The following is a 19,092-nucleotide window of genomic DNA, read 5'->3' on the forward strand; positions in this document are numbered from 1 at the left end:
AACAAAAGAGAGGCAACGCAAATGTTGCATCAGACATTTTGACGTGCATCTGTGTGTCCCAGTAACGTGCTGCCCTTGCTTGCAAGGCTTAGAGTTCAGTTTTTTTTAGGGAAAAGTATTTACTAATAGCAAGAACTGCCACTAACAAAATGTTTTATGCATAAAGCCGACCAAAGCAAGTGTACTGATTAGAATGAAAAAAAAGAAACTTGAAGCTTGTGTATAAAGACATTGAAAATAATAGCAACATGCTGTAGTAACTGAGATACTGATGCTAAGCAGAACTGAAAAATAACACTCATATTTTACTAATTAGTCCATCAATCATTATAAACTGACCTGACCATAACTCCATAAGATCTTGTCATTGGATTCTCCATCTGCCATGTACCACAGCTGTCTGCCTGTTTTCACTCTTCACTGATATTCGGCATCCTCCTTTCAGGACGTTCCAAAAAGCCTTTGTGCCTTTTCAGGCTCGAACTCTCTGTGCACACAAAAGTGTCCACTGGACATGAGCCTTCTATGTTCTTTTTCTATCCCATGATTGTGTCTCCTCCAGAGTTGTTATATGGTCTTTGAAGATGTACTCCATGGCTGTGTCGCTCCTTTTCTCTAACCTTCTCGGCCTTAAAACACGTCGAGAAGCCTGTGTTCCCCAACTCTGGCTTCTTGTGCATCCCTCACTGCCTTCGTCCCACCATTGGTGAGAGTGCCTTCAGCTGTCTAGGCCCTAAGCTTTGGGATTCCCTCCTAAACCTCTCTATCTCGTCACCTCCCTCTCTTTAAGACACGCCTTAAAACCTACCCTTTTAACCAAGCTTTTAGTCACCTATCCTAATAGCTCCTTCTTTGACTCACTGTCAATTTTTGTCTGGATATGCTCCTGTGAAGTGCCTTTGGTACGTTTTTCTACGTTAAAGGCGCTGTATAAAAAGGGGAGAGGGAATTTCAAGCTGGTCGGCCTCATGTCAGTGGTGGGAAAACTTTAAAGACAATAATCCAGGACAAAATTAATTGGCATTTGGAAAAGTATGGACTAATAAATGAAAGTCAGCACGGATTTGTTAAAGGAACATCATGTTTAACTAACTTGATTGAGTTCTTTGACGAAGTAACAGAGAGGGTAATACAGTTGATGCGTATATGGACTTTCGAAATGTATTTGATAAAGTACCACATAATAGACTTGTTAGCAAAATTAAAGCTCATGGAATTAAAGGGACAGTGGCAGCGTGGATACAAAATTGGCTAGGGGATAGAAAGCAGAAAGTAGTGGTGAACGGTTGTTTTTCAAACTGGAGGGAAGTATACAATGGTGTTCTCCAGGGGTCTGTATTAGGACCACTGCTCTTTTTGATATATATTAATGACTGGACTTGGATATAGAGGGTATAATTTCAAAGTTTGCGGAGGACACAAAACTCGGAAATGTAGTAAACAACGTGAAGGATAGTAACAGACTTCAGGGGGACATAGACAGACTGGTGAAATGGGCAGGCACGTGGCAGATGAAATTTAACGCAGAGAAATGTGAAGTGATACATTTGGTAGGAAGAATGAGGAGAGGCAATATAAACTAAATGGTACAATTTTAAAGGGAGTGCAGGAATAGGGAGACCTGGGGGATGTATGTGCACATATCTGAGAAGGCTGTTAAAAAAGCAGATGGGATCCTGGGCTTTATTAATAGAGGCATAGAGTACAAATGCAAGGAAGTTATGCTAATCCTTTATAAAACACTGGTTAGGCCACAGCTGGAGTGTTGTGTTCTGTTCTGGGCACCAGACTTTAGGAAAGATGTCAAGGCCTTGGAGGGGGTGCAGAAGAGATTTACTAGAATGGTACCAGGGATGAGGGATTCAGTTATGTGGAGAGACTGATAGAGCTGGGGTTGTTCTCCTTAGAGCAGAGAAGGTTACATGGAGATTTGATAGAGGTATTCAAAGTCATGAGTGGTTTTGATAAAGTAAATAAGGAGAAACTGTTTCCAGTAGCACAGAGGACACAGATTTAAGGTGATTGGCAAAAGAGCTAGAGGCGACATGAGGAATCATTTTTTTATGCAGCGAGTTGTAATGATCTAGAATGCACTGCCTGAAAGAATGGTGGAAGCAGATTTAACAGTAACTTTCGAAAGGGAATTGGATAAAAACTTGAAGGGAAAAAATTTACAGGGCTATCGGGAAAGAGCAGGGGAACGGGACTAATTGGATAGCTCTTTCAAAGAGCAGGCACGATGGGCCGAATGGCCGCCTCCTGTGCTGTACCTACTATTGTACTATAAATGCAAGTTGTTGTTGATTTGTAGCCAATTAATTACTTTTGTAGTTTAGTCACTCTTGTATTGCAGGCAAATATGGCAGCAGTGAGATGAATGACCAGTTATTGGGCCATATTTTGCTATCAGAATAATGGTGAGGCTAATAGCGTTCATCGTTATTTAAGCATAAGATACAGCAACTTCAGGCGAGGGGCAGATGCGCGGTTAAACACAGATATCCAAAAGTCACTGTCGGAGTTGCGCGCTCCGCTGTTAGCTTTGCAAAAACAGCATCTCTCTGTCTGCCTCACCATTGAAATGCAATGAATGGCATGAAGTTCCTGTATTTGTGCGATAGATACGAACTAAACTCGCCACAGAAAGTTAAGTCTTCTCAATTCAAGCCTAAGTACCCCTTTATCGACATGATAATTGTTAATTTCTGCCAACAGCCCTCTATGGCACTGAAAATTAACTATTACAAGTGTGGAGTCTCCTTTAGATTTTAATTGTTGGAGATTTTTAAAATGTCAAATTTTAAATTTAATTTTTTTTTACTTTTCCCTTCTGATTTTTTTTCTCTCTCTCTTAATCTAATCTTTCTTTCCCTCTGTTTATTTCTCTTTCTGTACTTGATTTGACATTGAATTCACCCACTTCTTTCTCAATCCTTGTGCTGTTAACTTCAGATTCCTTCAATCTGACTGATTAGGGAGATACCCTGTTGGTTGCCCTGTTCACTCAGGCCCCAGATGCCCCGATCCCCTTGCTGCACCATTATCAGCTCGCACTTCCAGCAACTTGCTATGCAAAAAACTTAACAAACCTAAACGGGTAAATGCCATTAGATGCCCTGCCACAGCAAATTCTGGCCCAATCTCCTTTTGGTGTTGGTTGAGGGATATATGTTGGCCAGGGCATGGGGATAACTTCCCTTCTGTTCTTCGAATAGTGCCATGGAATCTTTATGTCCGCCTGAGAAAAACCCTTTTGGTTTTAACATCCAAAAGGGAACCCAAAAGTCTTCTACAGGCATATAAATAGTAAATGGGTAGTAAGAGGAGGGGTGGGGCCGATTAGGGACCAAAAAGGAGACCTACGCACAGAGGCAAAGGGGATGGCTGAGCTACTGAATGAGTACTTTGCATCTGTCTTTACCAAGGAAGAAGATGCTGCCAAAGTCACAGTAAAAGGGGAGGAAGTTGAAATACCGGAGGGGCTAAAAATTGATAGAGGAGATTCTAGAAAGGCTGGCTGTACTTAAACTAGATAAGTCACCTGGTCCACATGGGATGCATCCTAGGTTGTTGAGGGAAGTAAGGGTGGAAATTGCAGAGGCGCTGGCCATAATCTTCCAAACATCCGTAGATACAGGGGTGGTGCCAGAGGACTGGAGAATTGCAAATGTTACACCCTTGTTCAAAAAAATGTGTAAGGATAAACCTGGCAACTGCAGGCCAGTCAGTTTAACTTCGGTGATGTGGAAGCTTTTAGAAATGATAATCCGGGACAAAATTAATAGTCACTTGGACAAGTGTGGATTAATAAAGAAAAGCCAGCATGGATTTGTTAAAGGCAAATCATGTTTAACTGACCTGTTTGAGTTCTTGATGAGGTAACAGAGAGGGTTGATGAGGGCAATGCGGTTGATGTGTATGAACTTTCAAAAGGCGTTTGATAAAGTGTTACGTAAGAGGCTTGTCAGTAAAATTGAAGCCCCTGGAATAAAAGGGGCAGTGGCAGCATGGATACGAAATTGGCTAAGTGACAGAAAACAGAGTAGTGGTGACCGGTTGTTTTTCAGACTGGAGGACGGTATACAGTGGTGTTCCCCAGGGGTCGGTAATAGGACCACTGCTCTTTTTGATACATATTAATGACTTGGGTGTACAAGGCACGATTTCAAAATTTGCAGATGAAACAAAACTTGGAAATGTAGTAAACAGTGAGGAGGATAGTAACAGACTTCAAGAGGACATAGACAGGCTGGTGGAATGGCGGACACATGACAGATGAAATTTAACACAGAGAAGTGCGAAGTGATACATTTTGGCAGGAAGAATGAGGAGAGGCAATATAAACTAAAGGGCACAATTCTAAAGGGGGTTCAGAAACAGAGAGACCTGGGGGTATATGTGCACAAATCATTGAAGGTGGCAGGACAGGTTGAGGAAGCGGTTAAAAATGCATACGGGATCGTGGGTTTTATAAATAGAGGTGTAGAGTACAAAAGCAAGGAAGTTATGTTGAACCTTTATAAAGCACTGGTTCGACTACAGGTGGAGTATTGTGTCCAATTCTGGGCACCACACTTTAGGAAGGATGTGAAAGCCTTAGAATGGTTCCAGGGATGAGGGACTTTAGTTTCATGGATAGACTGGAGAAGGTGGGGTTGTTCTCCTCAGAGCAGAGAAGGTTAAGAGGAGATTTGATAGAAGTGTTCAAAATCATGAAGGGATTAGATAAAGTAAATAAAGAGAAACTGTTCCCATCGGTGGAAGGGTCGAGAACCAGAGGACACAGATTTAAGGTGATTGGTTCTTTTGCCAAAGGTGACATGAGGAATAACTTTTTTACGCAGCGAGTAGTTATGATCTGGAATGTGCTGCCTGAAAAGTTGATGGAAGCAGATCCAATCGTGGCTTTCAAAAAGGAATTGGATAAATATTTGAAGGGAAAGAAATTTCAGGCTACGGGGAAGATCGGGAGAATAGGAGTAACTGGATAGCTCTTACAAAGAACTGTCGTGGGCTCGATGGGCCGAATGGCCTCCTGTGTTGTAACCACTCCACGATTCTATCTTACGTGAAGGACATCATCTCTGACAATGCAGTACTCCTCGAGTACTCTATTGAAGTGTCAGCCCAGATTATGTATTCAAGTGGAGTGGGTGTTGTGTCCTCAACCGTCTGACTTGGGTGGAATGAGTGTTACTATTGAGTCAAGGCTGCAACTCATGAACAATGTCCAGTCAACAGTACTTCATTTTTGTAATATATAGCTCAAAATGCTGTCTCTAGACACAACCCAAGTTTGGATGGCCAAAGTTTATAATTGCACTTCTGGATATATTTTCACATTCCAACTGTACACAGTATAAATTTCACATGCCCACAGTTGTGCTTTTCCAAAATTCTAGTAACACAGGATCCCAATTTAGCTGTGATCTATGGTTACACCTGGACAGTTTTGTTCTGTGTGGTTGATGGGCAAAACCATCTTGACCAATATTAAATCCCTACAAAAGATATTTACTAGCAAAATCTTTTGCAAGATTAGATAGAACAGCAGCTTTAAATGTGATGCTCTTTGGCTTGGTGAGTGTTAATATAGAAGAAAAATAGAATTTATCACATTTAGATTAAACTCTGGAGACTGCTGTCTAAAGGTAATCCAATTTAAGCAGTTTTACAACCACTCTTCAGACACTTTAACTGGTCTTCTAACGCTTTACATACTTGTATCTATTCCATTTACATCTTCTTTTGTAGATTCAATAAAAATACCGGTTACAGTGCAGCAGGTGAAGACTACCCCACTGAGCAATTAGCTGTAATGTTCTCCTCTTTGTTGCACTGAATTTTCCACTTTTGTTTCTAGCTTGATATTGTAAAGTTCACAGCGATGATGTTTGAATTCAACTAGCATTTAATTTTTTAAGAAGTCAATTTTGAGTTGCAAAGCTAATTTCTATTATCTTATCCAAGAAGCTGTCTGTGTAAGATTACAGATTACTCTGCTGCACTCACTGTTTTACTAAAGTATTTTGTTTACAAAATAGAAAAGCCCCTCTCTATTGCAACATGATTGCTCATGGATTAGTATGTAGAATAGATTATAACCAATCCTGTTTTGTTTTGATTCTTTTGTAGACCTATATCGGCTCCATCTTGGCATCAGTGAATCCCTACAAGCCAATTCCTGGACTGTATGATAAATCTACCATGGAGCAATACAGCAAGTATCACCTGGGTGAAACAGCACCTCACATTTTTGCTATTGCAAATGAGTGTTATCGCTGCCTTTGGAAACGCAACGACAATCAATGTGTCCTCATCAGGTAAAATGCCACTGCTTCAATAATGAATGAAGTTACCTTTTGAGTTGAGATTCAATGATTGTACAATAGCTGTCGAGAGACAGTACATCCCGTGTGCATTCATAAAACCGCTCGACTAGTATAATGAGAATTGCACCACCTGGTTTGGTGCACATAAAGCCTTTGTCGTAGACACTCTTTCAATAGTACTATTATATGAAATATCAATGTACTGATCGGGCAATGGGAGCCTTGAATTATAATAATGCGGCAAAGAGTTTTGTTTTTCTCCCGAGAGATGAACTAATATACATCTTGCAGTACAAATTGCAGTGAGAGGAATATATATCCAGGAGTGATTACAAGGAAGTGTTGTAATTGAGGTGTTCAGGTGACATTGTTACAGCAAGAGCAAAGCTTGAGCAGCTAGTAACAATCATCAGCGCCCCAATATTAGATTAATGCCTTGAAATCCCGCCCTCTTTTAGTATGAAATGTGTACCATTCCCATTTTATGTGTGTGTTTCATTCTGCTTCTCTGAGCAATAAGTGTCATTGCCTGTCATGTTATGTGATGACACTTGCCCAAGAGAATTAATGATTGTACTATATTTATTGTAGGTTTGTGGAGAAATAATCTATCCAATCGATATTTATAAGTAAAATAAAGAATATATGGTAATGGTTACATAAAAAGTAAACACAGGTCACTAGTGGTTCATTGAAATTAAACTGTTGACTGACACCATCACATAATTTGCAAGTACAGCTGCTGGTCATTTCTGCAGTGACTGGAGTGATTGTTTCCATAAACTGTTGATTCCCTTTGAGTATCCTGTTTATGCAGTCAGTACATTTTATATGTAGGAAGTATCACTTGAAGTTAGTGCATTAATTTCTGCGAGATTAGATAGAGCAACAGGCTTCGATGTGATGTTCTTTGATTTAGTGAGTGTTAATATAGAAAAAAATACTGTGATAAAGAGAATCTTTTTTGAAAAATATATAGAATTCTATAGTCGCATACATTTATTGCTACAGTGGCAAGTATTTTTTTTATTATTTTAAGTAGTTCCTTCTCTATGTGCCTATCTCACTCTCTCTCCCTCTGTCTCTCTCTCTGTATATCGTGTGCTTCTACGGTTCCATCTATCTGAGGCCTGTAAAAATGCTCTCACCAGCTGTCTTTCCCATTTATCAGCTGTCCAACCACCAGATAGACTTCCCTCTGCCTTCTCCTTCCTACTGCCTCTCATTTGCTTTCACCAACTGAATGCCTGTGCTTTCCCCCTTTGCTTCCCATACGAAAAGGTTATAGCCCGTAAGGAGTTAAATCTGGTTCCTGAGTCATGGCCAAGAATATGGCCATAGGCCTTCCTTGGGCTGGAGCTGGCATTTACAAAGGACTTTCCCAGCATTGAATTGGGAAGCTTGTCTTAATTCCAATTGCAATATAAGTATGTTGTGCACTTTTAAAAAAAAAACTAAACGGGATTCCCAGCATAGTGCCTCGAAAGCACTACTGTAAAATTCCTTGGGCGTGCTAATGGTGGGGGAGGGGGGGAAATTTGAGATTTTACAACCTTTATTCTCCTTCACCCCTTCCTCTTGACCCCTTCCCCAAATACTACGAACTCCACCAACATTCCTACATCCCAGCCCCTACCCCCATAGTTCCTTACCCTACCCTTCCAATCCTTCTGTACCCCAAGACTTCTCTCCCCAATGGTCCTACATCCTCGCACCCCCTTCCCAGTACAATGCATGACCACTCCTTCCCCAACAGTGGTGCCCAATCCAGAGCATCACCCTCTCGCCTTTTCCAGTCCCTCAACTCCCATCCTTCCCAGGATGAGAAGATCATGAGCAAGATATTCCAGGAAGAGTCATGAAGGTATCCCTCAGGATCCCTCTTCCATTGCTCCCATACCCCAACGTCCCTCCACTTCTCTCACATCCCCCTCCACTCCTCCCAGATACCTTCACCACCCTGTTGCACTGCTCCCAGGCCTTTTTACAGCCCCTCCCATCACTACCAATATACATCTCCCCGCTTCCCCCTCTCCACCCCCCCCCCGAACTCCATGGGCTCAATTGTAACATTGCCACCATTTCAGACCCACTCCCAGGAGGTGGGTCGGACCTTAAAACCTTTCAAGGAGGCTTCGGGCCTCCATTTTTCTGGACTTCCCGATTTCACCCCAGGGGGGCGGGATTCCCGGGCCTTCTGTTTTACACCTTGTGAAGGCAGGCGAGAAGGCCCAAGACTAACAGTTAGATACCTAGAAAGGCACAGCTTGTGGGCCCAGAGGAGCAGGAGTTCTTCCCCCAGGCCCAACAGGAGCACATGCACGAATCCCCCAACGATCGCGGACCCCCGACCCCGATCCTCCTCCTCCTCCCCCCCCCCCCCCCACAATGATTGCGAACCCCCGCAATGACCCCCAATCCCGACCCCCAATCCCGACCTCTTCCCCCCCCCCCCCCCCACCACCCCGTGACTCACCCCAGTGCCCCCCCACCAATCCATACAAACAACTTACCTGCAGATGTCCTCTCCCTGGCTGGCTTCCCGTCTGACTGAGACCAGCCTGTCAATCAGGCTGGTCAGTCGGACGGGAAACCGACAAAAAAAAATAAAAGATGTCCTTACGTCAAAATCGTAAGGATGTCCGGGAAACCCGTACTAGTGGTTTCCCCACCTGAATTTGACCACCCACCCCCACCGCTCCCTCCCCGGCTCGGTTTTAAAATTGAGTCCCATATCTCTGCACACCTACCTTCGTGACTGCATCCTGGAACACCTTGCCTATGATCTTTCTGAGGATCCTGGACTTTTTTTTAAGATCAGATGTAAATTGAGTACATAGCCAAGCAAGTAGATAATAATATTCAAGCCTTCTGATTTATGATTTCCATGAAAATGTGGACATAATCGCACTAAAAATGAACAGAAAATACCACTAATAGTTCCATATTACTGTGCAATGTAAGTACAATTTCACTTTGTACCATAAATTGGTGGCCTGATAAAATCTTTTACATTACATTGCATAAAACAACACATCCTCCAGTGAGCACCCCCACGGGAGATCTATTAATACATAATTTTAATACTTAATAATTTAGGGTGGATAGTCAGTGAGATGCTGTCATTTAAATTTGAATAAACTGCAGTCTGCCAAGAATAGTCTGTTGAAATGAAATGCTCTTGTTCGTGAACTAAATGTTGCGGGTGGATTATTCTAAAGAAAGCTAATTCAAAATATAAAATAAATGTTCTGGCTTATTGTCTCCATCACCGATCGTTTCCTTATGCCCTTCTCCCAGTCCCGCCCACCTTCACCTCCAACAACATGTGCAAGGCACTTATAGGCTGCTTTTTTAACCAAAATTGAGGCCATCCGTTCAGCTGCCTCTGCTGCTTTCCTCCTTTCCCTTGCCCACTGAGCCAAACCTGCCCTAGCCCTGAACCTGCATCTCTAGCTTCTTTCCCATCTCCCCCCCCCCCCACCCCCACCATTGCCACCCTCTGCTCATCTCATCCATGAGACCCATCTCGTGCCTAATTGACCCCATTCACATTAAACTGCCTCACCAAATCCCGCTCACCCGTGAATCACATGGCTCCTGATTTCCCAATGTCTCCAATTTAAAATTTTTGTCCTCATGTTTAAAATCCCTCCGTGGCCTCACCCCTCCCTATCTCCAGCTCTGCAAACCCCTCTCGCGAACTCTCCGTTCCTCTGACTCTGGCCTCTTGTGCATCCTCCCCTCCCTTCACCCCGCCACTGACAGCTGTGCCTTCAGCCACCGAGGTCCCACCCTCTGGAATTCTCACCGTAAAACCCTCCACCTCTCCACCATCACTTCCTCCTTGAAGACCCTTCTTAAAACCTGACTCTGTGACCAAGCGTTTGGAACTGTGGAAGTACCTTCACCACACGGACTGCAGCGGTTCAAAAAGGCAGTTCACCACCACCTTCTCGAGGGCAATTAGGGATGGGCAATAAATGCTAGCCTTGCCAGCGACGCCCACATCCCATGAATGAATAAAAAAAGAACTCCTGCTAATATCTCCTCCTTTAGCTTGACATCCATTTTTTGAAGTACTTTGAGACATTTTCCTACATTAAAGAAGCTATATAAATCCAAATTGTGCTGGTGATGTAACTGATAACCATTTAAACACATGAGGAACCTCTAAACTGCCAGAATTTGTTGTCGAATATTCCACTGCTAATTACGTAGAGCCCTACGAATATTCCGCTGCAGCAAACCTTGGCCAATATAACGAGGTGTTCATTTGAAACCTGGGCAGGAATTTAAGATATGGTCATTTGATGCAAAAATTTGTATGACTGTCTTCATTGAACAGGGCTCTACGTAATTAGCAGTCTATTTTTAAAAAAAAAATTATAACCCTGGAGGATCTGCCAGTTTGCTTCACCTTTGTTTACTCGACTTATATCTGAGCACTACGAGCGTCCTCATGAAAAATGTCTGGCAAATCTTCATCCATGCACTACTGATAAATTCCCTATTTTGAGGTGGTATTATAGTTCCAGAGTTAAAGCATTGGACTCACAATGAATCTGGATTAATCTTCAAATTCGTCTACCTCCCTAAATGGCAGGTTTGGCCAGTCGGGAGCCCAATGTGGAATTTGAGTGGGGAGTGGGGTGGTATCGGCTTTCTTCTATGAAAGGGCAGCTTTTGTCAGCTGATTAGAGAGAGCCATTGAACAGGAAATGTCACGAGGGAGCAACAGTCATGGACCGAAGAAGAAGAGGCAGGAGAAGGTGTGGTCTGGGGAAGGATTTTAGTTACCTCAAACGTGCTGTTAGTGTTGTCCTCAGCCAGTGTGTAAATCCAAATACCCTCTCGGCATGCAAATTTTGAGGCAACTTTTTCAAAGGAATTTTTTTTTTCTGTCAGTTTTACCCCATTGACTATTTGCTGGTGTACGGTTGCACGGGCTCCCTCCAATATCTCGCCCAAGTAGGCAACTATTCATGTGTGAACTTTAACAATTAGAGTCAGCAGGTTATTCAACCGAAAGGTGCATCACCACTAAACCCAATCCTATTTTCACCTAACATCCACAAACATTTGCTTACAGCAGGAATCACTGAATAGTGATCACAGTGACTGTTCCCACCCCCCCCCCCCCCTTCTCCACTGCTATCCTAGGCCTACTGAGGCCCATTGTGGCACCCTAAGCACTGCCCTGGCCACCTAACTCAACACAGACTAGGAACAGAACCTGGGACTCTCCTGGTCTGCTTTGCACTGATTCCCAATGGACAAACTTGATGAATCCATCAGAGGACGCTAAGGAAAGCTTATTTAAAAAAAAATACACAATTTATCTTCAATATTTTTATCCTTTTATCGAAGAATCTGTAGTTGCCTACATCAGGTCATTGGAATCCATCAGTTCTTTTTGGACACGAAGAAATCAAGGGATATGGGGATAGGGAGGGACAGTGGAGTTGAGGTAGAAGATCAGCCAGTGGAATGGAGTTGAGGTAGAACTGCACTCCCTGTATGTGGTCCCATGGACGATCAACTAGTATACATAAAATATATGAATATATTGCAGTTTTTTTTGAGGATGTACATCAACTTATCTTGGCAGTGCTATTATCTCTTCCACCCGACACCCCCCCCCCCCCACCGAAAGATTTGCATGCATTTTTTAGGGAAGCTGTAACTACATCTAGATTACTTTGAAGTTGTGATGTAATTGGGAGTTTCACTTTGAGTGATAGTCTGGTTGATTACAAATCTCTGTCCAGTTAAAGTGAATTAAGGAGTGTCTTGGTAAAATGTGTCATTAAAGCATGTCTCTTTTTGTGAGAGTTGCAAAAGTTATTGATTGAGTCACTGGATGGAGCTGCAGAGCAGGTTTCTCAATACATGGTTTCTTGATGTAATCTCAATGCAGAGATTATTACCAGTCAGTCTGATATGCAGCAAACTCAACCTGCCCACTGCATTTGTATTGTAGAAATGTTTTGTTTGGTGATGAGTGATAGAATATGCAGGACAAGAATATTTATCTAAGTTACACAACTGTGCTGGATCAACTCAATTTATACAAGAGTTAAGCGGCAGCTATGAATTCACATTTTTGGATGAATTGCATCATTTTTATATTTGTTGTGACTAATGAAAATGAATTCAAATTTCAAAATGTACACCACCCAACTCTAGATATATTTATTTGTTTTGGTTACCCCATTATCTGCTGAGAGGTTAGTTTGCCTCCCTCAACCCAGCAACTGTTATATGCAAACATTTTCTTTGTGGTTGGAAGTTGTGATCTTTGAGTGCTGTCATTTCCATAAGTTCTGGATTCACAGTAAGCTTTGAATCATCCTCCAGATGTCTCAAAAACAGTTCACATTACTTTTTGAAGAGCTGTCACTGTTGTGTAGACATGCTGCAGCCAATTTGCCAATTTGTGCACAGCAAGTTCCCAAAGGCGACAAATGACTCGTCAATTTATTTACAGTGACGTTAGTTGAGGGAAGATTGTTGGCGAGAACTCCCTGCTCTATTTCAAACGGTGCTATGGGATCTTTTGTGTCCAACTTGACAGGCAGGTGAAACCTCAGGGCAGCTTCCCATCTAAAAGATGGCATCTCGAGCAATGCAGCAGTCCCTCAATACGGCACTGGAGTGGCAGCCTAAATTCCTCGGAATGAGAGGATTTAGTTATGAGGAGAAACAGAGAAACTGGAGCTCTTTTTATTGGAACCGAGAAGGTTAAGAGGCGATGTGATAGAGATGTTCAAAATTATGAAGGGCTATAATAAGGTAAGTAGGGGAAGAATGCTGAGTTGGTAATTAGATGGCATAAATTTAGGATCATCAACAGAATGAAGGGAGCAGTTACGATAAACGGTTTTACGCAAAGGGCTGTTAGGACATGGAATACTTTAGCAGAAACGGTGATGGATGACGAATCCGTAATAGCTTTTGAAAGGGAAGTTGATAAAATATTTTTAAAAGCAAATGGAGAAAGGCTAGGGGACTGAAACTAAATACATAACTTTTTCAGAGAGCTGGCAGAGGCAATATGAGCCAAATCGCCTCCTTTTGTGCTGTAACATTTTGATTGTGTGCTCCATCCTGGAATAGGACTTGAAGCCCTGACCTTCTAAACCCAAAACTAGACAAAGAAATTCAAAACCGCACTGTAACTTCACAGACATTAACCGAGAAAGTTGGCTGTATGAGGAGTAGTATTTTATTGTACAAATAACTTGTAACTCTAATTTCACAATATACTCTCATGTTCCTCTCAACCAGTACATTGTATTACCATACAAGGTCAAATGGTATAATGTTCTTTGGTTATAGTAAATCTGAAAACTTCATTGTCCATGAATCACTGCATTGATGAAATAAGAGTGACACAGCTACAATGGATTTAAATCCAAACACATTTTTGACCTTTTTCCGTATGACTAATGGGCCAGAATCCTCAACATCCTCTGTACAAGGCTCCTACTGTTCAGGCTAGTGTAGTGGTCAGAAACCCATTCTACTATCTGCACCACCAATTCCAGAACTCCAAACTCTTCATTAGGCTTATAGCAGAGTGTTCCTTTATGTAACTTCAACATCTCCTTTATTAGTCCTTCTGTATATTTATTTAAAAGGCACAGCCTAAAAAGTATTGAAATATTTTAGGCTGCACCTTTGTTTTTTTAATAAAATGTATAGTGTAGTGGTTATGTTACTGGGCTGGTAATCCAGAGAATGTGAGTTCAAATCCCACCATAGCAGTTTGAGAATTTGAATCTTGTTTTTTTTAAAAAATCTGGAAATAAAGGAAATAAAAAGCAGGTATCAGTAAAAGTGACCTTGGATTGTCATAAAAACTCAACTGCGGCCCGCCACTATCTTCTCAGAGAAACTAGTGATGGCAGTAATTGTCGGCCTTGCCAGTGCCTTGCCTACATCCAGAAAATCAATTTTTTAAAATTGCATTTGTGCTGTTTTTTTCACCAAATTAAAAATATAGCGTATAGTGCTGTTTCATCACTAGTTGCTATTCTGTTACATTAATCTGAAAAAACTACATGTACCTGGCTCAATTGTGGCCTATTGATCTAAAATTAGGGGGCTGATCAAGAGAGGACCAGAACTGGCGATAGGTGCAAAGAAAATGTCAAATGGGGCTCTCCTGTGTGCATAAGAATCTGTGTGGAAAGTAGGAAACAGTTAATTCCATAGAATAATTCATATAAATCTAATTTATATTATCTTCAGGAAATGAAAAAAAAACCTGTAATATTTGTAGATTGGAGTTGGCTGCTGATGGCTAAATAGTACTCGACCAATGCCAATAACTCTTGATGTTGCCCAATTTCTATTGTTTAAGAATCTACCAATGCAGGGATTTAATAAAAAAAAAACTTTTCACCATTTATTGAGAAGCTAATTGGGCACCCTACTTCTCACACTTAGAAATGATCTAAAAGTAAAAACTAATTATTGCAAATTTGAAATAAAAAGAACAGCAGCAACTGGAGAATTTAGTAGTAATATTTTAATAGCCTGGAACTGCTTTGAATTTTATTTCCAGGATGGCTATAAGAGGGCCAGATTTACAAATTTGTGTTGTCAGGGAAGCTCCCCTCTGGGACCACATACCAGTAATTCAGGCAGACAGTCCCCATATATTCCTGATATATGTTACCAATGGGTGAGACTCCCTGTCTGGAGCAGAACTTCATAAAACTGACCTTCAGATGTCTTGAGTTTTGACAGTTTGGCCACACAAATAAGAAAGAAAATGTCGACCAACGTACTGACTGAAGATTAAGTACTGTGATGCGTAGGTTCAAGAAATGCCTTTTCTGATGGTAGTATTAATATTTAGTAATTATTTGTCATCTTTCCAGTAAAACAATTTGACATTGTTCATTTCTGGTGCCTGTATAAGTCTGACCCAACTCATGCAACAGCATATGTGTACTATAACAGAGCAGATGGGCAAAGCTTCAGGGTTGCGAAAGGCAAATTTAAGACAAGCACAGGAAGTATTTCTTTAAACAAAAGGTGATCAACAGCTGACGTCAGTTGTCAGGAAGGGTGATTGAGGCCAGGACATGACTCATTCTCGAAAAAAATGTAAGTGCTGTAATGGAAAGATGTTTGATTTGGTTTTCTGGAAGGATGACATCAAATGAACTGAAAGCTGATCTTTGTGATCTTGATTTCTGAAATCACATTGCAAAACCATGATTGCAGAATGAGTTTCAGGTAAATCTATGTGAACTGTAAGAATGTGGCTAAGTAAAGAAATCAAGGATAGTATCCGACTAAAAACAAGGACATATAAGGTAGCCAAACTTAGTGGGAGGATAGAGGATTGGGAATTCTTCAAAAGACAGCAAAAAGTAACTAAAGGATTGATTAAGAAAGGGAAGTTAGATTATGAAAAGAAATTAGCAAAAAATATAAAAACAGATAGCAAGAGTTTCTATAGTTATATAAAAAGAAAAAGGGTGGCTAAGGCAAACATAGGTCCCTTAGAGGATGAGACCGGGAAATTAATGGTGGGAAACATGGAGATGGCAAAAATGCTGAACAAATATTTTGTTTCAGTCTTTACAGTAGAGGACACTAAGAATATCCCAACACTGGACAAACAGGGGACTCTCGGGGGGGAGGAGCTAAATACGATTAAAATCACTCAGGAGATGGTACTCAGTAAAATAATGGGACTCAAGGCGGATAAATCCCCTGGACCTGATGGCTTCCATCCTAGGGTCTTGAGGGAAGTGGCAGTAGGGATTGTGGATGCTTTGGTGATAGTTTTCCAAAATTCCCTGGACTCAGGAGAGGTCCCGGCAGATTGGAAAACTGCTAATGTAACACCGTTATTTAAAAAGGGTAGTAGGCAGAAGGCTGGAAATTATAGGCCAGTTAGCTTAACATCTGTGGTGGGTAAAATTTTGGAGTCTATTATTAAGGAGACAGTAACGGAACATTTAGATAAGCATAATTTAATAGGACAAAGTCAGCATGGCTTTATGAAGGGGAAGTCATGTCTGACAAATTTGCTTGAGTTCTTCGAGGATATAACGTATAGGGTGGATAAAGGGGAACCAGTGGACATAGTGTATTTAGACTTCCAGAAGGCATTCGACAAGGTGCCACATAAAAGATTATTACTTAAGATAAAAAATCACGGGATTGGGGGTAATATTCTGGCATGGGTGGAGGATTGGTTATCGAACAGGAAGCAGAGAGTTGGGATAAATGGTTCATTTTCGGACTGGCAACCAGTAACCAGTGGTGTTCCACAGGGGTCGGTGCTGGGTCCCCAACTCTTTACAATCTATATTAACGATTTGGAGGAGGGGACCGAGTGCAACATATCAAAATTTGCAGATGATACAAAGATGGGAGGGAAAGTAGAGAGTGAGGAGGACATAAAAAACCTGCAAGGGGATATAGACAGGCTGGGTGAGTGGGCGGAGATTTGGCAGATGCAATATAATATTGGAAAATGTGAGGTTATGCACTTTGGCAGGAAAAATCAGAGAGCAAGTTATTTTCTTAATGGCGAGAGACTGGAAAGTACTGCAGTACAAAGGGATCTGGGGGTCCTAGTGCAAGAAAATCAAAAAGTTGGTATGCAGGTGCAGCAGGTGATCAAGAAAGCCAACGGAATGTTGGCTTTTATTGCTAGGGGGATAGAATATAAAAACAAGGAGGTATTGCTGCAGTTATATAAGGTATTGGTGAGACCGCACCTGGAATACTGCATACAGTTTTGGTGTCCATACTTAAGAAAAGACATACTTGCTCTCGAGGCAGTACAAAGAAGGTTCACTCGGTTAATCCCGGGGATGAGGGGGCGGACATATGAGGAGAGGTTGAGTAGATTGGGACTCTACTCATTGGAGTTCAGAAGAATGAGAGGCGATCTTATTGAAACATATAAGATTGTGAAGGGTCTTGATCGGGTGGATGCAGTAAGGATGTTCCCAAAGATGGGTGAAACTAGAACTAGGGGGCATAATCTTAGAATAAGGGGCTGCTCTTTCAAAACTGAGATGAGGAGAAACTTCTTCACTCAGAGGGTGGTAGGTCTGTGGAATTTGCTGCCCCAGGAAGCTGTGGAAGCTACATCATTAGATAAATTTAAAACAGAAATAGACAGTTTCCTAGAAGTAAAGGGAACTAGGGGTTATGGGGAGCGGGCAGGAAATTGGACATGAAGCTGAGTTCGGATCGGTCAATGCCCTGTGGGTGGCGGAGAGGGCCCAGGGGCTATGTGGCCGGGTCCTGCTCCGACTTCTTGTGTTCTTTAGATTTGTGGTTGGGATCAGATCAGCCATGATCTTATTGAATGGCGGAGCAGGCTCGAGGGGCCGATTGGCCTACTCCTGCTCCAATTTCTTATGTTCTTATGAAGCAGACTCCTAAAGATCAACCTCTGAACTTTGAGGTTGTTTTACCCGTTTTGCCACTCATTCAGTTGCTTGTATTACATAAATCATTGGCTTTCAAACTATGTTTCTTGGTTGCTATGGGGTCCACAGAGAGGCCCCAAGATCATCAGATCTCTGAAGTATTCTGAATTTCTGACTTATTAGCATGTTATTTCTGTTGCTGGATACCAACAAAGCACATCTACTGCAACTATAGCACAGTTTTTCTTTGGGTTGCTGCATTGGTCTTTTGGATGTTAGGATAAGTGATTGATATTTGCAATGGTCTTCCACACGCTAAGGGATCAATTGTAGGATGGCCGAGCGGGTGCGTTCATGGCGGGGTGTTCCTAAAATTGGGGAATCCCGAAGCGGGTCCGGAGCCCGGCTCCAACCCGCCCACTTCCGGGTTCCCCAATGACGCGAATCAGTGCAGGCGCAGCCCCCGCATGCGGGGCTCCCACCGGCAATTAAAGCCGGCAGGATGACAGTTCAGATAGTTAGGGAGATACTTGAGGTCGTTGACAGACCTCGTTGGGAAGAGATTTTAGCAGGGATGTGATTTTGGACTCTCCTCAGTGTGTTTCTCATGCTGTGGGAAACACTCCCTGTTGCAGACGTATTTCAGTCAGCAGCCATTGGGAGATGCAAAGGATTCCTTGACAGTTGGGGGGAAAACCTCATTCATTGCAGCAAGGCACTCTGTCACCTCAGACAAAGTTTTGCCTGCCACACCGTTGTCTCCACACTCAAATCATACCTTGAACTCTGCTGTCCAAATACATTTACATACAAAAAGGAGGTGGGGTAGTGTTGTTAGTAAAGGAGAAAATCAATGTAATAGTGAGGAAGGATATTGGCTTGGAAAATCACGATGTGGAATCTGTATGGGTGGAGCTAAGAAACAGCAAGGGGCAGAAAACGTTGGTGGGGGTTGTCTATAGGCCCCCAAACAGTAGTGGAGATGTAGGGGAGGGCATTAAACAGGAAATTAGAGATGCATGCAAGAAGGGTACAACTATAATCATGGGTGACTTTAATCTACATATAGATTGGTCAAACCAAATTAGCAATAATACTGTGGGGGAGGAATTCCTGGAGTGTGTACGTGATGATTTTCTAGACCAATACGTTGAGGAACCAACTAGAGAACAGGCGATCCTAGACTGGGTATTGTGCAATGAGAAAGGATTAATTAACAATCTTGTTGTGCGGGGTCCCTTAGGGAAGAGCAACCATAACATGATAGAATTCCTCATTAAGATGGAGACCGAAGTTGTTGAATCCGAAACTGGGGCCCTGAATCTAAATAAAGGAAATTACGAAAG

At 42.1% G+C, this 19,092-nt stretch overlaps 1 protein-coding gene across 1 annotated transcript in view; it reads left to right on the forward strand.

Moving 5' to 3' along the window:
* Positions 1–19,092, forward strand: part of myo10 (myosin X) — a 262,007-nt gene that overhangs the window by 116,087 nt on the left and 126,828 nt on the right. Inside the window, exon 4 of the mRNA XM_068001886.1 lies at positions 6,136–6,323. Coding sequence (XP_067857987.1) covers positions 6,136–6,323 — 188 coding nt within the window. The remainder of the gene's footprint in view (positions 1–6,135; positions 6,324–19,092) is intronic.

The sequence above is a fragment of the Heptranchias perlo genome, chromosome 2 (genome assembly GCF_035084215.1).
Source record: "Heptranchias perlo isolate sHepPer1 chromosome 2, sHepPer1.hap1, whole genome shotgun sequence".
Taxonomy (NCBI): Eukaryota; Metazoa; Chordata; class Chondrichthyes; order Hexanchiformes; family Hexanchidae; genus Heptranchias; species Heptranchias perlo.